This window comes from Cricetulus griseus, chromosome 2 (genome assembly GCF_003668045.3).
Source record: "Cricetulus griseus strain 17A/GY chromosome 2, alternate assembly CriGri-PICRH-1.0, whole genome shotgun sequence".
NCBI classification, from domain to species: domain Eukaryota; kingdom Metazoa; phylum Chordata; class Mammalia; order Rodentia; family Cricetidae; genus Cricetulus; species Cricetulus griseus.
In genome coordinates this window covers 225,682,378-225,695,277 of record NC_048595.1, presented here as the reverse complement: position 1 = coordinate 225,695,277, position 12,900 = coordinate 225,682,378, and the positions used below count along the sequence as shown (strand labels likewise).

Sequence of the window (12,900 nt, the reverse complement as noted above, 5' to 3'; positions counted from 1 at the left end):
CAAAAAAATTATCAAGTAGGAATTAGTTTACAACATTTTCACCATTTGTACTTAGCATCTTCAGAGAAAATAATTCATTATCTAAGGAAAACTGCAACTATAATTATCTAGTCTTCAAATCCATCAATGGCACCAGAAGGATATAATATTATTTAAATAAACAAAATGTGCATTGCAAATGACTTCCAAAACTTTAGAAATGACAGCGACATCTTACTCCCTGGACAGTCACCCAAGGTTCCTTTGCAGCATTGGTGCATCTGTCTTCATTCTATAGGTCCATAGGAGCTGACAGACTTCAATCTAGCAATAATTTTAAAGATTGTCCTGCCTATATTGTGAATTTTTCAGTCACTTTCCTATGTTCTGCAGAATGTGTGGCAGTTTCTTGTGTAAAGCAGGAGCCCTGAAGGATTGTCCTTCCTTGTTCTGGCAAAGTTCAGTGGTCACTTTCCTGTGGCTTCTGCTTGTCTAGTGTGCTTAGCACACTGTAAACAGTCAAGACAAGTTTCTTTGCCCAGTGGCTAACCTTGCCGCAATGAAAACTCATTCCATAAGGAGTTTCTTCAATGCTCATCATCTCTGAAATAAATTGATGCTGCTAGGAGCAGATGTGTATCATTGTCATGAAAACCCTAAATTAGCAAAACATTTAAAATGGTATATTCTGTAGGTCTTTGAAAGATTTGAAGAGCATCTGCCTATCTAAAATATATCTTTATATGAGCTGGAAAACATACCTGACATATCTACAAATTTGATGGTTATAGATGACTAACTACTGACTTGTGTTTATTATCCTAAATAGTTCATAATAGCTTTCAAAAACTAGAATTTTCCCTTACATTTTTAAATGAACTCTTTAGGCACAGTACCTTAAACCAGCAGAAACATACATACAGTATGTTGTAACAAAAATAACCTTAAATTGGTATCAGTATACAAAAATCCTTTAGAATAGAAACATATATAGTATGTTGTAACAAAAATTACCTTAATTTGTATCAATATACAAAAGTCCTTTAAACAAGAGCAAAAACATATATACAGTGTAACAAAATTAACTTTTGAGTTCAGATCTATATACCAAAATTCATGCCAAGGCAAAATATTGAATTTAACTGTTGCTTTTTTCCCTATATTTCTATATTCCCCTAAATTATAACAAATATCAATCATCTGCCAATTAACCAAAAACCACCACACCCCCCTTTTTCTTGGGAATTCGAGCACAGTCTTCTCCATACCGCTTCCTGCTGGCTGTGAGCAAAGACATCCCCCAGAGGTACCTAAGACAAATTGAGATAATGACCAAGTCCTGGGAAGACCAGTTACAATCTGTGTTGATAGGTGTCATCTACTAAGTATCAGGAGGTTTCCCTTCATCAAACCAAATCCATATCCATAGCCTCTTGTTTTCTTTTACAAAGTAGTTTTGATTTTTCATTTGACAAATACATTTTTTGTTTTTTTAAAAGTTAAAAGGCATTTTAAAAATATCTAGGCTGGTCTATTTCCACTGACCCTCTTTTAATTCTGGGCTTTTTTGCAGCTGTCCTTTGCATTTCATCAATCAAAAAATTTAAAACCAACACAATAATATACAGTATTCAGATTCCCTGTGCATTTCCCATCTGTATGTGGCTTCTTTCTTTACTGTCTCTTTAAAGACTTCACTTTTTTAAATGATTTCTTTTTCTAATTGTCTATACCCATTTTCTTTCTTTCTTTAGCCTTATGCACATTGTAAAACACACTTGATAGGGGATGTACTTCTGTATATTTGTTTCTCTTACTGGTTGATGAATAAAACACTGTTTGGACAATGAGGCAGGAAGGTAGGTGGACTAGGAGAAGGAGAATTCTGGGAAAGGTAGGCTGAGAGAGCTTGCCAGAAACAGACAACATGGAGCCAACAAAGGAGAAACAGGTCTGGGCATTCTACGGGAAGCCAAGACCATGTGGAAATACATAGATTTATAGACTGGGTTAATAATTAAGACAGAGCTAGCCAATAAGAAGCCCTAGCTTTCGGCAAACAGTTTAATATTAATATAGTGTCTGTGTGTTTGTTTGGGGCAGCAGGGCGGCAGGACCTGGTGGGAAAAGAACCTCCGAAATACACACTGGAACCTATTAGAGGTTTTTCCTTCTGGACCTCTTTTAGTTCGTATCTTTTTAGCTTTTTTTTTTTTTTTTTTTTTTTTGACTGCACAAGCAAACTTTAGACTGATAAGCTACACTTGGATTCTTTGTACAGCTCTCAACTGGTGCTGTCCGATTCAGGGTTCCTGAGAGCCAAGCTCTGGTCCTGGTCAGAAGTTCGTCTCACTAGGAACTACATTAAACCTTCCTAGAGCTCTAGAATGCCAATGCTTGTGATACGGCAGGCATTTTTACTTTATTTTTGTTCCTGCTTAATGTACTAGGTGCTCAAGAGCTCAGTGATTGGCAGAAACTGTCTGGCCAGGATGGTAATCTTTTTTTTTTTTTTTTTTTTTTTAAGCTTTCTCATGCTCTAGATGGATATCCAAGCCCACATTGGTTGCCCAATTGTTGTTTTTCATTTTTGATTGTTGCCTTTTAAGCTGTGGCTCTCCTATTCAGCAACTGCTACTCCCCTGCTTCCAGCAGCGGCTAGGCCACAAGAGCTGAAGCCTGAGGGAATTCTGTTCCCTTAGGCACTGACTCTGTAAAAGCTACTAATAAAACTTATTTAAATCTCTGTCCCACTAAAGAACTCAAGATTCAAATGTTGAGGTAGAATCCTGCCTCCCAGAGAGGTTAAATAGAAAGTAGCTCACCAAGCTCACCTCTTCAAGCCTTCCCATGCCTTTTTCTCACCCCTCCTTATAAGCTTTCCTCCACCTGGCTCCTCCCTACAGCTTCCTGTCAGCTAGTTACTGAGCCAGCCTCCTGATCACATCATTATACAAATGTTCCAGAGCAGAAACAAAAGCAACACACCTTAAAATAATAGTCTACAACAAAGATACTATAGAAGTTACATTGTTTCTGAGTTGTAACTGTTGCCCTTTGGAGTTTTATACAGTCCATAGTATTCTATGGTCTATAGTGTTGTATGGTCTGTGCTGTAGAATTAAGACCTAAAAGACATTTGTATCATTGTGGGATCCCCATGATAGTATGTTTGTTTACAGTGTCATTAGTATGACTTTAAATCTGAAATTATTTTATAAATGTCTGTCACTCTTTATTTTTTCTGCATTTACAACTTGAAATACATGATTTTAGAATTTTGGGTTGAATTTAGTGTAGCTTGGTATTAAGGCTTATTACTTGCATGCGTTGTTGTCTGTATAGAGTAGAAGTAGTAAAACAGGAAAAGCATTTAGGCCCATGGAGAGCATCTGTTCCTGTATTAGCAGTTTGTTTTGTGCTTTGCAGAAAGACTCTCACAGCTTCTGAAGAAATTATTTGAAACCCAAGAATCTGGTGACCTCAATGAAGAGCTGGTTAAGGCTGCTGCCAATGGGGACGTGGCTAAAGTGGAAGATTTGCTGAAAAGGCCAGATGTGGATGTGAGCATTTAAAAAACAACTTTGAGGGCTATGCAAAAATAGTAGTTTAATAACTTAACAAAGGTTAAAGTCTGCAAACCTTTTAGAATTGGCTATTTCAGTTGATAAAGACCATGAACCTATTTTTATTCTTCATGTGGATATATAGTATTTTCAGTACTGGTTATTGAAAATACTGTTTTTCTCCAGTACCTATGTATCCTCAGCTTCCAGTATCAAAGGGGTTGGTTTTTTTTTTTTTTTAATCTGTTTCTTTGTCAGTGTCTGGCTGTTTTAATTATTATAGTTTTAAGTACATCTTGAAGTCAGAGTACTGTAATTCTCTCTGCTATATTCTTCCTGCTCAAGATGTGTGGGTGTGTATGTGGTGTTTACAGATAGCTTTTAGACTTTTTTTTTTAAAGTTTTTGGTTCTGTCAGGAATAGTCCCTGGGATACATTGTAGCTTGCTTTGGGCACTTTGGATGTTTTTAATATTCTTATATGAACTTTGCATGTCTTTTTGTATTTATGTGTGCTCTTCAGTTTGCTTTCCTCAGCAGTTTAGTGTTTCATTGTAGAAATCTTTGACCTCTGGTCAAATTTATTCTTAGTTACTTTTGGGTACTAGTTGTAACTGGGATTAAAGTTTCCTACTTCACATGGCTAGCTACTGAGATAGGCCATTGCTGCTAATGCTCATGTCTTGTAATTTGTTGATGACTTTTTTTAACTCAGGTAGTGTTTTGGTGGATTCCTTAGGGCTGGCCCTCTACCCTTCCATCTTTCCCTTCTTTTCCCCCTTGCACTTAACTTCCTTTCCTTCTCCCTCCCTTGGGGTTTCAGACAGGATCTTGCTGTGTAGCCCTGGGTGGTCTTCTGTCACTAGGCTGCTGGGGGAACTGGCATGTGCCCCTTGTCTGGCTTTCTGGTTTTCTGTATAGAAATCATGTCACCTGCAGACAGTGACAGTTTGACCTCCTTTTCCAGGTTAGATGCCCTTTGTTTTTTCTTGTTTGATTGCTCTGTAACTACCTGTGCCAGGTTGAATAAATACATATCAAAGTGTCCATCCTTGCCTTGCTCCAAATCTGCAAGCTTCCCTTATTTATCGTGTTAACTGCTTTTTACTGTATATTACCTTTATTGAAGTGTGTCCCAGCTGTATTCAGTTTGTTCAGTTTTCCACATGAAGAGATACTGGATTTATTGAGTACTTTTTCTGCATTCATTGCGATGTTCATGTTGTTTCTCTGTCCTTCATTTGTTGAGGGATGTAATCATGGTTATTGATTGCAGATGATGAAGCACTTTTTTATTTTTTGCAGGAACTACACATGATTGTGACAATAATCTTGTGAAGGGTTTTTATACCTGTGTTCATCAAAGATATTTACCTCTTGTTTTGTGTGTGTCTTTGTCTGGTTTTTGTACCAAGATAATGCTTGCCTGGTAGTTTGGGATAATAATTGAAGAGAACTAACTTCATTAGTTCTGAGAGGTGCAGTTGAAGGAAGCAAGTCTTTGGGAGGCTGCTACTGATTCCTTCTTGTGTTACTTTCTAGCCAAGTTTTCCATTTTGTGAAGATTCAGGGTTGATAGGATATATGTATCCATGAATTTGTTCTTTGTGGACACATGCTGTTTATAACTATCTCAATGATCCTTTGATTTTCCATGCTGTTGGTTGTAATATTTGCTTTTTCATCTCCAATTTTATTTGAGCATTCCCCCTTTTCTTTAATCAAGCTAAGGATTTGTTTATTTTTTTTTATTTTGTCAAAGAACAGGTCTTTGTTTTCTTGATTTCCTTTTCAGTTTTATTTATTTCTGTTCTTATCCTCTACTTTGGTGGTTCTAGTGTTCAAACCCTTGGCCTTGCGAGCACACACTGTGTTCTTCATGATTTTGTTCCTTCTACAGATTGTGGATTTGGTGTGTTTGTATTTTTGTACTTCCTTAGAGCACAAAGATAGCTGGATTATTGACTTAATTGAATTGAAGTGCACCTAGAAGATTGGTAAAGTAACTCTGTGTGTGTGCGTGTGTGTGTGCGTGCGTGTGTGTGTGTGTGTGTGTGTGTGTGTGTGTGTGTGTGTGTGTGTGTGTGTGTTTCCAGCAAAAAATAAGGTGAGGGTGGACAGGAAAGAGCTGTCCTTGAGTGTGGGCAGCACACTCCGATAGACTGGAGGTCCCTGTGAAATAGAAGTGGGGCAGCTAGCCCGGTATAGGCATTCTCTCCCCACCCCACCTCAGATATTGTGACATGAGTTGTTCTGCCCCCTCACACTCTCTTCTCCATGATGGTCTGAAACTATAAGCCCTCCCCAGAAATGTATATTAAAGAATCATACCTTCCTTAAGTTGTTATTCTCAAGTATTCAGCAGGAAAAGTCTTAACAAGTAACACAGCTGTTGATTTGAATCTTTGTTCATGGTTGTGAGGATTTGGATGCAGGGCCTTACACATACATGCCAGGCATGTGCTGTAGTATTAAACTGTATCTTCAGACCCTGGGGTCTTTTAAAATAGTTTTTTATTTACTTGTAGAAACTGTATACATTTATGCAATATATTTTTATCATTACCTTCTTTCAACTCTTCCCACTACCCTCAACACCATCTCTCAACTTCATGCCTTCTTTAAAAAAGAAAATGTTATTAATAACTTTGAAGTCAAGTAGTTCTGCCCATACATGTGCATGACATGGGTGTGGTGGCAACCTACCAGTGGTCATGTTAAACAGTGACTTTCTGCCTTAGCAGCTATCAATTGCCTACCAACTCCTCTAGGGGTGGGGCCCTGCCCCTTTCCATCCATGCTGGAATCTTGACTTTTTGATCTTGTGCTAACTATAGCTGCTGCAGGTTGCTATGTGCAGCAGCTATGTCTTATCCAGAATCCAGCATTTCACAGCTGCCTTCCCCATTCTCTGGCTCCACCCCCTCTTCCTTGATATTCCTTGAGTGTTGGATTGAGGGATGACCTATCTGCAGCTGCGTATTCACTGTTACTTATATTCAGAACTTTGACCAGTTGTGAATCTCTACATTAACCATTATCCAATGAAATAATAAGCTTCTCTGACCAAACTTGAGGGCAGCACATATTATGTGTATAAACATTAGAACTTAAAGGACAGTTTGATAGCAAGACCTTTAAGCAGAACAGTAGTAGGTTCCCTGTTGTTTTGCACTTCGCACAGTGGCTTCACCTTAAGCAACTGCTTTTCCAACCAGCAATTGCAACTTTGCAGGTACTAGCAGTGGCATGGCTTCAGCCAGACAAAATTCTGTTCCCTCAGGCACAGGCTGAGTGCTAAAGGAAACTTTAAATCTGTATCATTCTATAGAACTCAATTTAAAGGTTGAGGTGAAGTACTTCTAGCTCAGAGAGGCTGAATAGCAAGTAGTTAACCTTTTCTCTTTGTTCGTGTCACCAGGAAAAAGGGGGCATCCTTCTGCTCAGCCCTCACTGAAGAACCCTTGCTACACATGGTTCCTTCTTACAACTTCTATCAGTTAGTTGCTGACTCAGCTTCCTGACCCCAAGTTAATTTTATTCAATCAAACAAATGTAAGACATCTTTGCACTGTTAACAAAAGCAGCAGAAACAAAAACATGCCTTTACCCAGTTGAAGTAATATTTCACAGCAGTTCCTCCTTAGGCCTATGATCCAGGCACAGATTATTTTTACAGTGCCAGGCATGAAATCCTTCTCTTATAGCAGGCCGTATATCCAATTAGAAAGCAGTTGGTTACTCTCATAACTGTAATGCCACTATTGCACCAGGTAGGTTAGTGTTGTAGCGCTACTGTGCCTGCACTATTACAGAAAAGGAAGGAAGGAAGTTGGTTTGGAAATTATATAATGTAGAAATCAACAATTTACACATAAATAATGGATCAAGGAAAAGTAAAGCAAACTTAAAGGCTCTTGAAATAAAAATGTAATTATAGCATAAACAAACTCTGGACTAGGACAAAAGCACTCTTACAGCAAAGTTTACAACATTGAAAGCAAAATGCACCTTTCCAGGCGGGTCAGTCTTGTAGCACTCAGGGTCAGTTGTTGGTTAAGGCCATTGGAGACTTTTCTCTCCAGCAGCCTACAGAGCACCTTTTGGCACAATGTGAGCTAGATTGTAGGGAGTGTCACCTAGTCTGTTTGAGGTTGATTTTTATGTGTCTTGCAGCCAGAGTGTGTGGTGTCTTCAACAGTAGGGTCTTACCATCTAGGATTGGTGGTATCTCTTGGCTTCTTGAGGCAGAATCTTATTTTGTAGCTCTGGCTGGCTAGCTCTGAACTCTGTATAGCCCAGGCAGGCCTCAAATTTGTATTTCTCTTGTCTCTACTTCCTGAACACGAGGGTTACAGATGTGAACCACCACGTTTGGCTTTTGCTGCTGGGTCTTTTTTTTTTTTTTGTGGGGGGGCGGGGGCGGGGGCAGGTTCAGAGTCTTACATGTGCTGGGCAAGTGCTCTGCCAGAGTTTACACCCCGGGTTTCTGCCTTTTTCATGTAGGTGATTGTTACAGACTTGTTATAGTGGGCTTGTCCTAGTCTACAGATTTTGGTTGTATTTACATTTTTGTTTCAAGAGCTTTGAAATTTCCTTGTTTTAACTTGATCCAGTATTTATGTATTAATTATTGATGTCTACATTGTTTAGTTTCCAAACCTACTTTTTTTTTTTTCTTCATGTACTGTGGGCAGAAAAAACCCAGCTCAAATTGATTAATTCTAAAGGTTTTGTTGAAAGTTTTGTTGTGGCCTATCATAATGTATCCAAGAGAGTGTTAAGAAAGATGGTTATTCTGCAATGTTTGAATGAAATGCTGTATAGATTTCTTTTAGTTTCTCTGTAGTTTAAGATGTGGTTTATCTGCTTTTCCTTTGATTTTTGTGTGGATGATCTTTTTGTCTGCTGCTGAAAGTGAAATGTTAAACCCCCGCTCTTACTGTTTGTCTGACTTAAAGTCTCTATTGCTGCAGTGAAATACCATGACCAAAAAGCAAAGCTGGGGAGGAAAGGATTGACTTACTTTTTCCTATCACTGTTCATCATCCATGGAAGTCAGGACAGGAACTCAAGAAGGGCAGGGACCTGGAGGCAGGAGCAGATGAAAAAGCTGTGGAGGAGTGCTGCTTACTGATTTGCTCCCCATAGTTTGCTCAGCCTGCTTTGTTATTGGAACCCAGGGCCACCAGCCCAGGGATAGCACCACCCACAGTGGGCTGGTCTGTCTCTTAATAAATCGCTAATTCAGAAAATGACTTGCCTACAGCCCCATTTTATGGAAGCATTTTCTTAATTGAGGTTCCCTTTTCTCAGATGACTTTAGCGTGTGTCAAGTTGACATAATATTGAATATTTTCTACTGAAAATAGAAATTGAATCTATTGAATATTTGGGTGAATCTCTAGCCCTGGATTTCTTGACCGTTATCCTACTATGTGCTCCACTGTTCTTCAGCTTGTCATGTAGCTCAGGCTTGCCTCAAACTCCTTGCCTTTTTTTACTACTTTGGATTTAAAGCCTGTTTTATCTGATATAAGTAGGGTGATTACTGCTTTCTTAGATTTCCGTTTTCATGGATCATCTTATTCCATCCCTATACTTTGAGTCTCTGTGTGTATCATTAGAGATGAAGTTTGTTTCTTGTAAGCAATATATAGTTGGGGCTTATCTTTTTTTTTTTTTTAAATTATAGTGTGCTTGGCCAAGTCTGTCTTTTTTTTAATCAAAATTTTGGAAGATTTTACTATATTATGTATATAGTGTTATGCCTGCATCTCAGAAGACGGCCCCAGATCCCATTATAGATGTTTGTGAGCCACCATGTGGTTGCTGGGAATTGAACTAAGAGCCTCTGGAAGAGCAGCCAGTGCTCTTAATCTCCGAGCCTTCTCTCTAGCCCAAGTCTGTCTTTTAATTAGAGAATTTAGTCAATTTACCTGATCTTAAAGTTACTTTTAACAATGTCATTTAAATTTTTGTAATAAAAATTTAAAGCACAGTTTTTGTTTTACTTCTTTCAAAAGTCCATTTAAGCGTAGTCATTTGAGTTCATACAGAAAATGCATGCCAGGAAACTTACATAAACATTTATTTTTGTGTTGTATCAGTAATTGCCATTATTTTCTTTTCAAAAGTTGATTTTTTAAGTTTTCTACGCTGTCTGATGCTTTCTGAGTAATGCAGACAAGTCAAGTCCTGTGTCGTGTTTATTCTAACCATTTCTGTTGAGGCTATATTATAGCTTATGTTTTATTTGCAGTTAATTTATTCAAGCTAAGTAAACGCTTTTCAGAATGGAAAAGTAAAGGGTGAGGGACTGGGAAGATGGCTGAGTCAGTAAAGTGCATGTTGTTCAAGCCTGTGGACTTGTGTTTGATCCCTAGTAGCTACATTTAAACAAGCAACAAGCTGGTGTGGTGGTATACCTATAATCACAGTACTGTGGAGGCAGATAAAGGAAGATCCCTGGAGCTTTCTGGTTAGATATTCTAGGTGAATCAATAAGCTCCAGGGCCAGTAAAAGACCCTCTTCTTCTTATTTTTTTTTTAAAGACTTTATTTATTTATTATGTATACAACATTCTGCTTCCATGTATATCTGCACACCAGAAGAGGGCACCACATCTCATTACGGATGGTTGTGAGCCACCATGTGGTTTCTGGGAATTGAACTCAGGGCCTCTGGAAGAGCAGTCTGTGCTCTTAACCTCTGAGCCATCTCTCCAGCCCAAAAGACCCTGTTCTAAAAAAAATAAGGTGGTGAGCAATTGAGGAAGACATCCTTACCTGGACATATGGCTTCCACATGCATGTGTGTATAGACACACATTCTTCTTCGTTTCTTTAAATAATGTTGATGACAGTAATGTTGTGACATTTGTAATGTCAGATTAATTTCAAAGAATCATATGCTATACATGGTGTAAAAAAAATCCATATATATTTTGGCTATTTCTGATTTGTGTCATTTGTTAACTTTTTTCCTTTCATTTTTAGGTAAATGGGCAGTGTGCTGGCCACACAGCAATGCAAGCTGCTAGTCAAAATGGACATGTTGATATTTTGAAGTTGCTTTTGAAGCAAAATGTAGATGTAGAGGCAGAGGTATGTAAACTAAGCTTGAAAACCTTTTAAGTAAACTTTTTCTAGAAATCTATGTAAGATGGAATTTCATTCTTAAAATTCAGTATTCGCCTAGTGTTGTCCAGATTGAAATGAAAAATTGAGAAACGATGCTTAAAAGCTTTCCTTCCCTCCCTCCCTCCCTCCCTGCCTCCCTCCCTCCCTCCCTCCCTCCCTCTCTCTCTCTCTCATTTTAATGATTCCTCAATATTTTAGACATCATTTCCTTCGACTAGGGTAGAAACACTGTTGAGCTCTGCTGTGTTCACCCACAGTTCGTATTAGAAATGTATTAGAGGAATGTATATCCTTGGAATCAAGGTCTTTCCTATCTAAACTCAGAGGTCCTTTTTTTCTTACAATGTATTTGTCATTTGCTTAGCCTCTTTATTATTTTATTTTGAAGTGTTTACAGTGCATTTTTATCCCTGCAAATTCAAGTAAGCTGATGTTTCCTGTCCCAGCTTCCCAGTCTCAAATAACCATTCTGAGGCTTATATTAATTGTAAATGCTTGGTGAGTAACTTGAGCTTAATACTAACTAGCACTTACATTTTAAGTTAACCCATACTCCTTATTTGCACTCTGCCACGTGGCTGTACCTTCATTAACACGGCATGCCATGCTCATCTCCTGCTCCCTCTGCCTCTGCCCTTCCTCATCCCATCATTCTCAGTTTGGCTTTCCTACCTAACTATATTCTTTCTGTTCAGCTATTGGACAATCATCTTGTTTATTAAACCAAACATAGTGACATAATATTTACACAGTGTAAAGGAATATCTACGGCAAATGCATGTGCTTAATTTTGTGTATATTACAAAAGGGCAATCAATACTGTCATTGGAGTTTTATCTGACACCTGTTCTGTATATGAAGTAGGAATGTTAGCTTGGTTTGTTAACTGTAACATTGCAAATCAACAACAACAAACCAAAGGAAAATCCCATAATTAGTTTAGACATACAGGATGTGTAGTAGTTTTGCCCTCCAAACTCTTCCTGTGGGAGGAGTTTAAATACTTCAGTTGCTAGAGTCTCCCCCACATCTCCATCTTTAAAAAGGAAGTCTTCCTGATCTTGTTACTTTCTTTTTTTCCCTCTGATTGTTTGTCTTATTGGACATCTAAAGAGCTTAATGGTGTTTTACAACTAAATAGTTCATTTTTGATGTTGCAAAGTAGTATATGCTCTTAACCTCTGTGCTGTCTCTCCAAACCCAAGTGCTTAAAGTTCAGATTAATGTTGAAAAAGATGCCAATTACATGACAGCAATTTTTACTGTGATGTTTTATTATGAATGGAATATATAACTTGATTTTTCATTTGCAGTAGTATAAAAGCTGCAGGTATGGTGGCACATATCTGTAATTTCAACACTTGGGAGACTGAGGCAAGAGAATTGCTGTAAGTCTGAGGACCTCCATGGTTGTATAGAAAGACTTTGTTTCACAAAACCAACATATTATAGTAAGCTATTTTTGTGTGTACAAGAAGATGTGTTAATTTTAGTGTTTTATAAATGGAGAGCTATTAGTTTTATTTATTGTTTTGGTTGGATTTAGGTGAATGGAATTAAATTGAGTTGAATATCTCATTTTAAATTTAGTGACTCCAGAATCCGTATTTGTAACAGGTAGTGAAATACCAGTGCCCTTCTGAAATCAGAGAGCAAAAGAAACAAGAGTCTAAAGCTACATTTCTTTTTACTTAATTAAGGACAATAAAAGCCTCTGTCTGTACTGACAACATGGGATTATTCTGTATTTGTGTATCTAGAGCGCTGTGTCCCTGGGAGATGGCCTATAGAATAGGGTGTAGCTGAGGAGTTTGGAATATCATCGACATTGCTTTCATAAGTTTTTCTCTTGCTTAATTGACTACAGTATTAACACTAGAGTTGTGTGCTGTAGGTCGGATGTTTGAAAATAGTCCTTTAGTTTGGTAACTGTTAGCTAGACAGTGAGAATCTGGGGACTGGTGCTGTACTCCTTGCTTTATAAATTATTGCGGATTTATATAATTCCTAAAAGCAGTGTGAAAGTGATGTTTCTATGTCAGGTTAAATTTAATAAATTTTTTGGAATCTCTGAGAAGGATAAGATGGAACCCTTATTCAGACTGTAGCAAAGTGCACAGAAACAACTTTAGCAGGTCTGGAAGTGAAGTGATTGGGGAACTTGCTGACCACAGAGGCATTGCATTGTTTTCCCAGGTAAAGCCTTGTCTGTG

At 38.0% G+C, this 12,900-nt stretch overlaps 1 protein-coding gene across 2 annotated transcripts in view; it reads left to right on the top strand.

The window, feature by feature from the left end:
- The window catches only part of Mib1 (mindbomb E3 ubiquitin protein ligase 1), a 113,633-nt gene that overhangs the window by 47,347 nt on the left and 53,386 nt on the right, over positions 1–12,900 (top strand). For both annotated transcript variants that reach the window (XM_027404324.2, XM_027404323.2), the window contains exons 9-10: positions 3,409–3,542; positions 10,544–10,651. In XM_027404324.2, the coding sequence (XP_027260125.1) occupies positions 3,409–3,542; positions 10,544–10,651 (242 nt within the window). The remainder of the gene's footprint in view (positions 1–3,408; positions 3,543–10,543; positions 10,652–12,900) is intronic.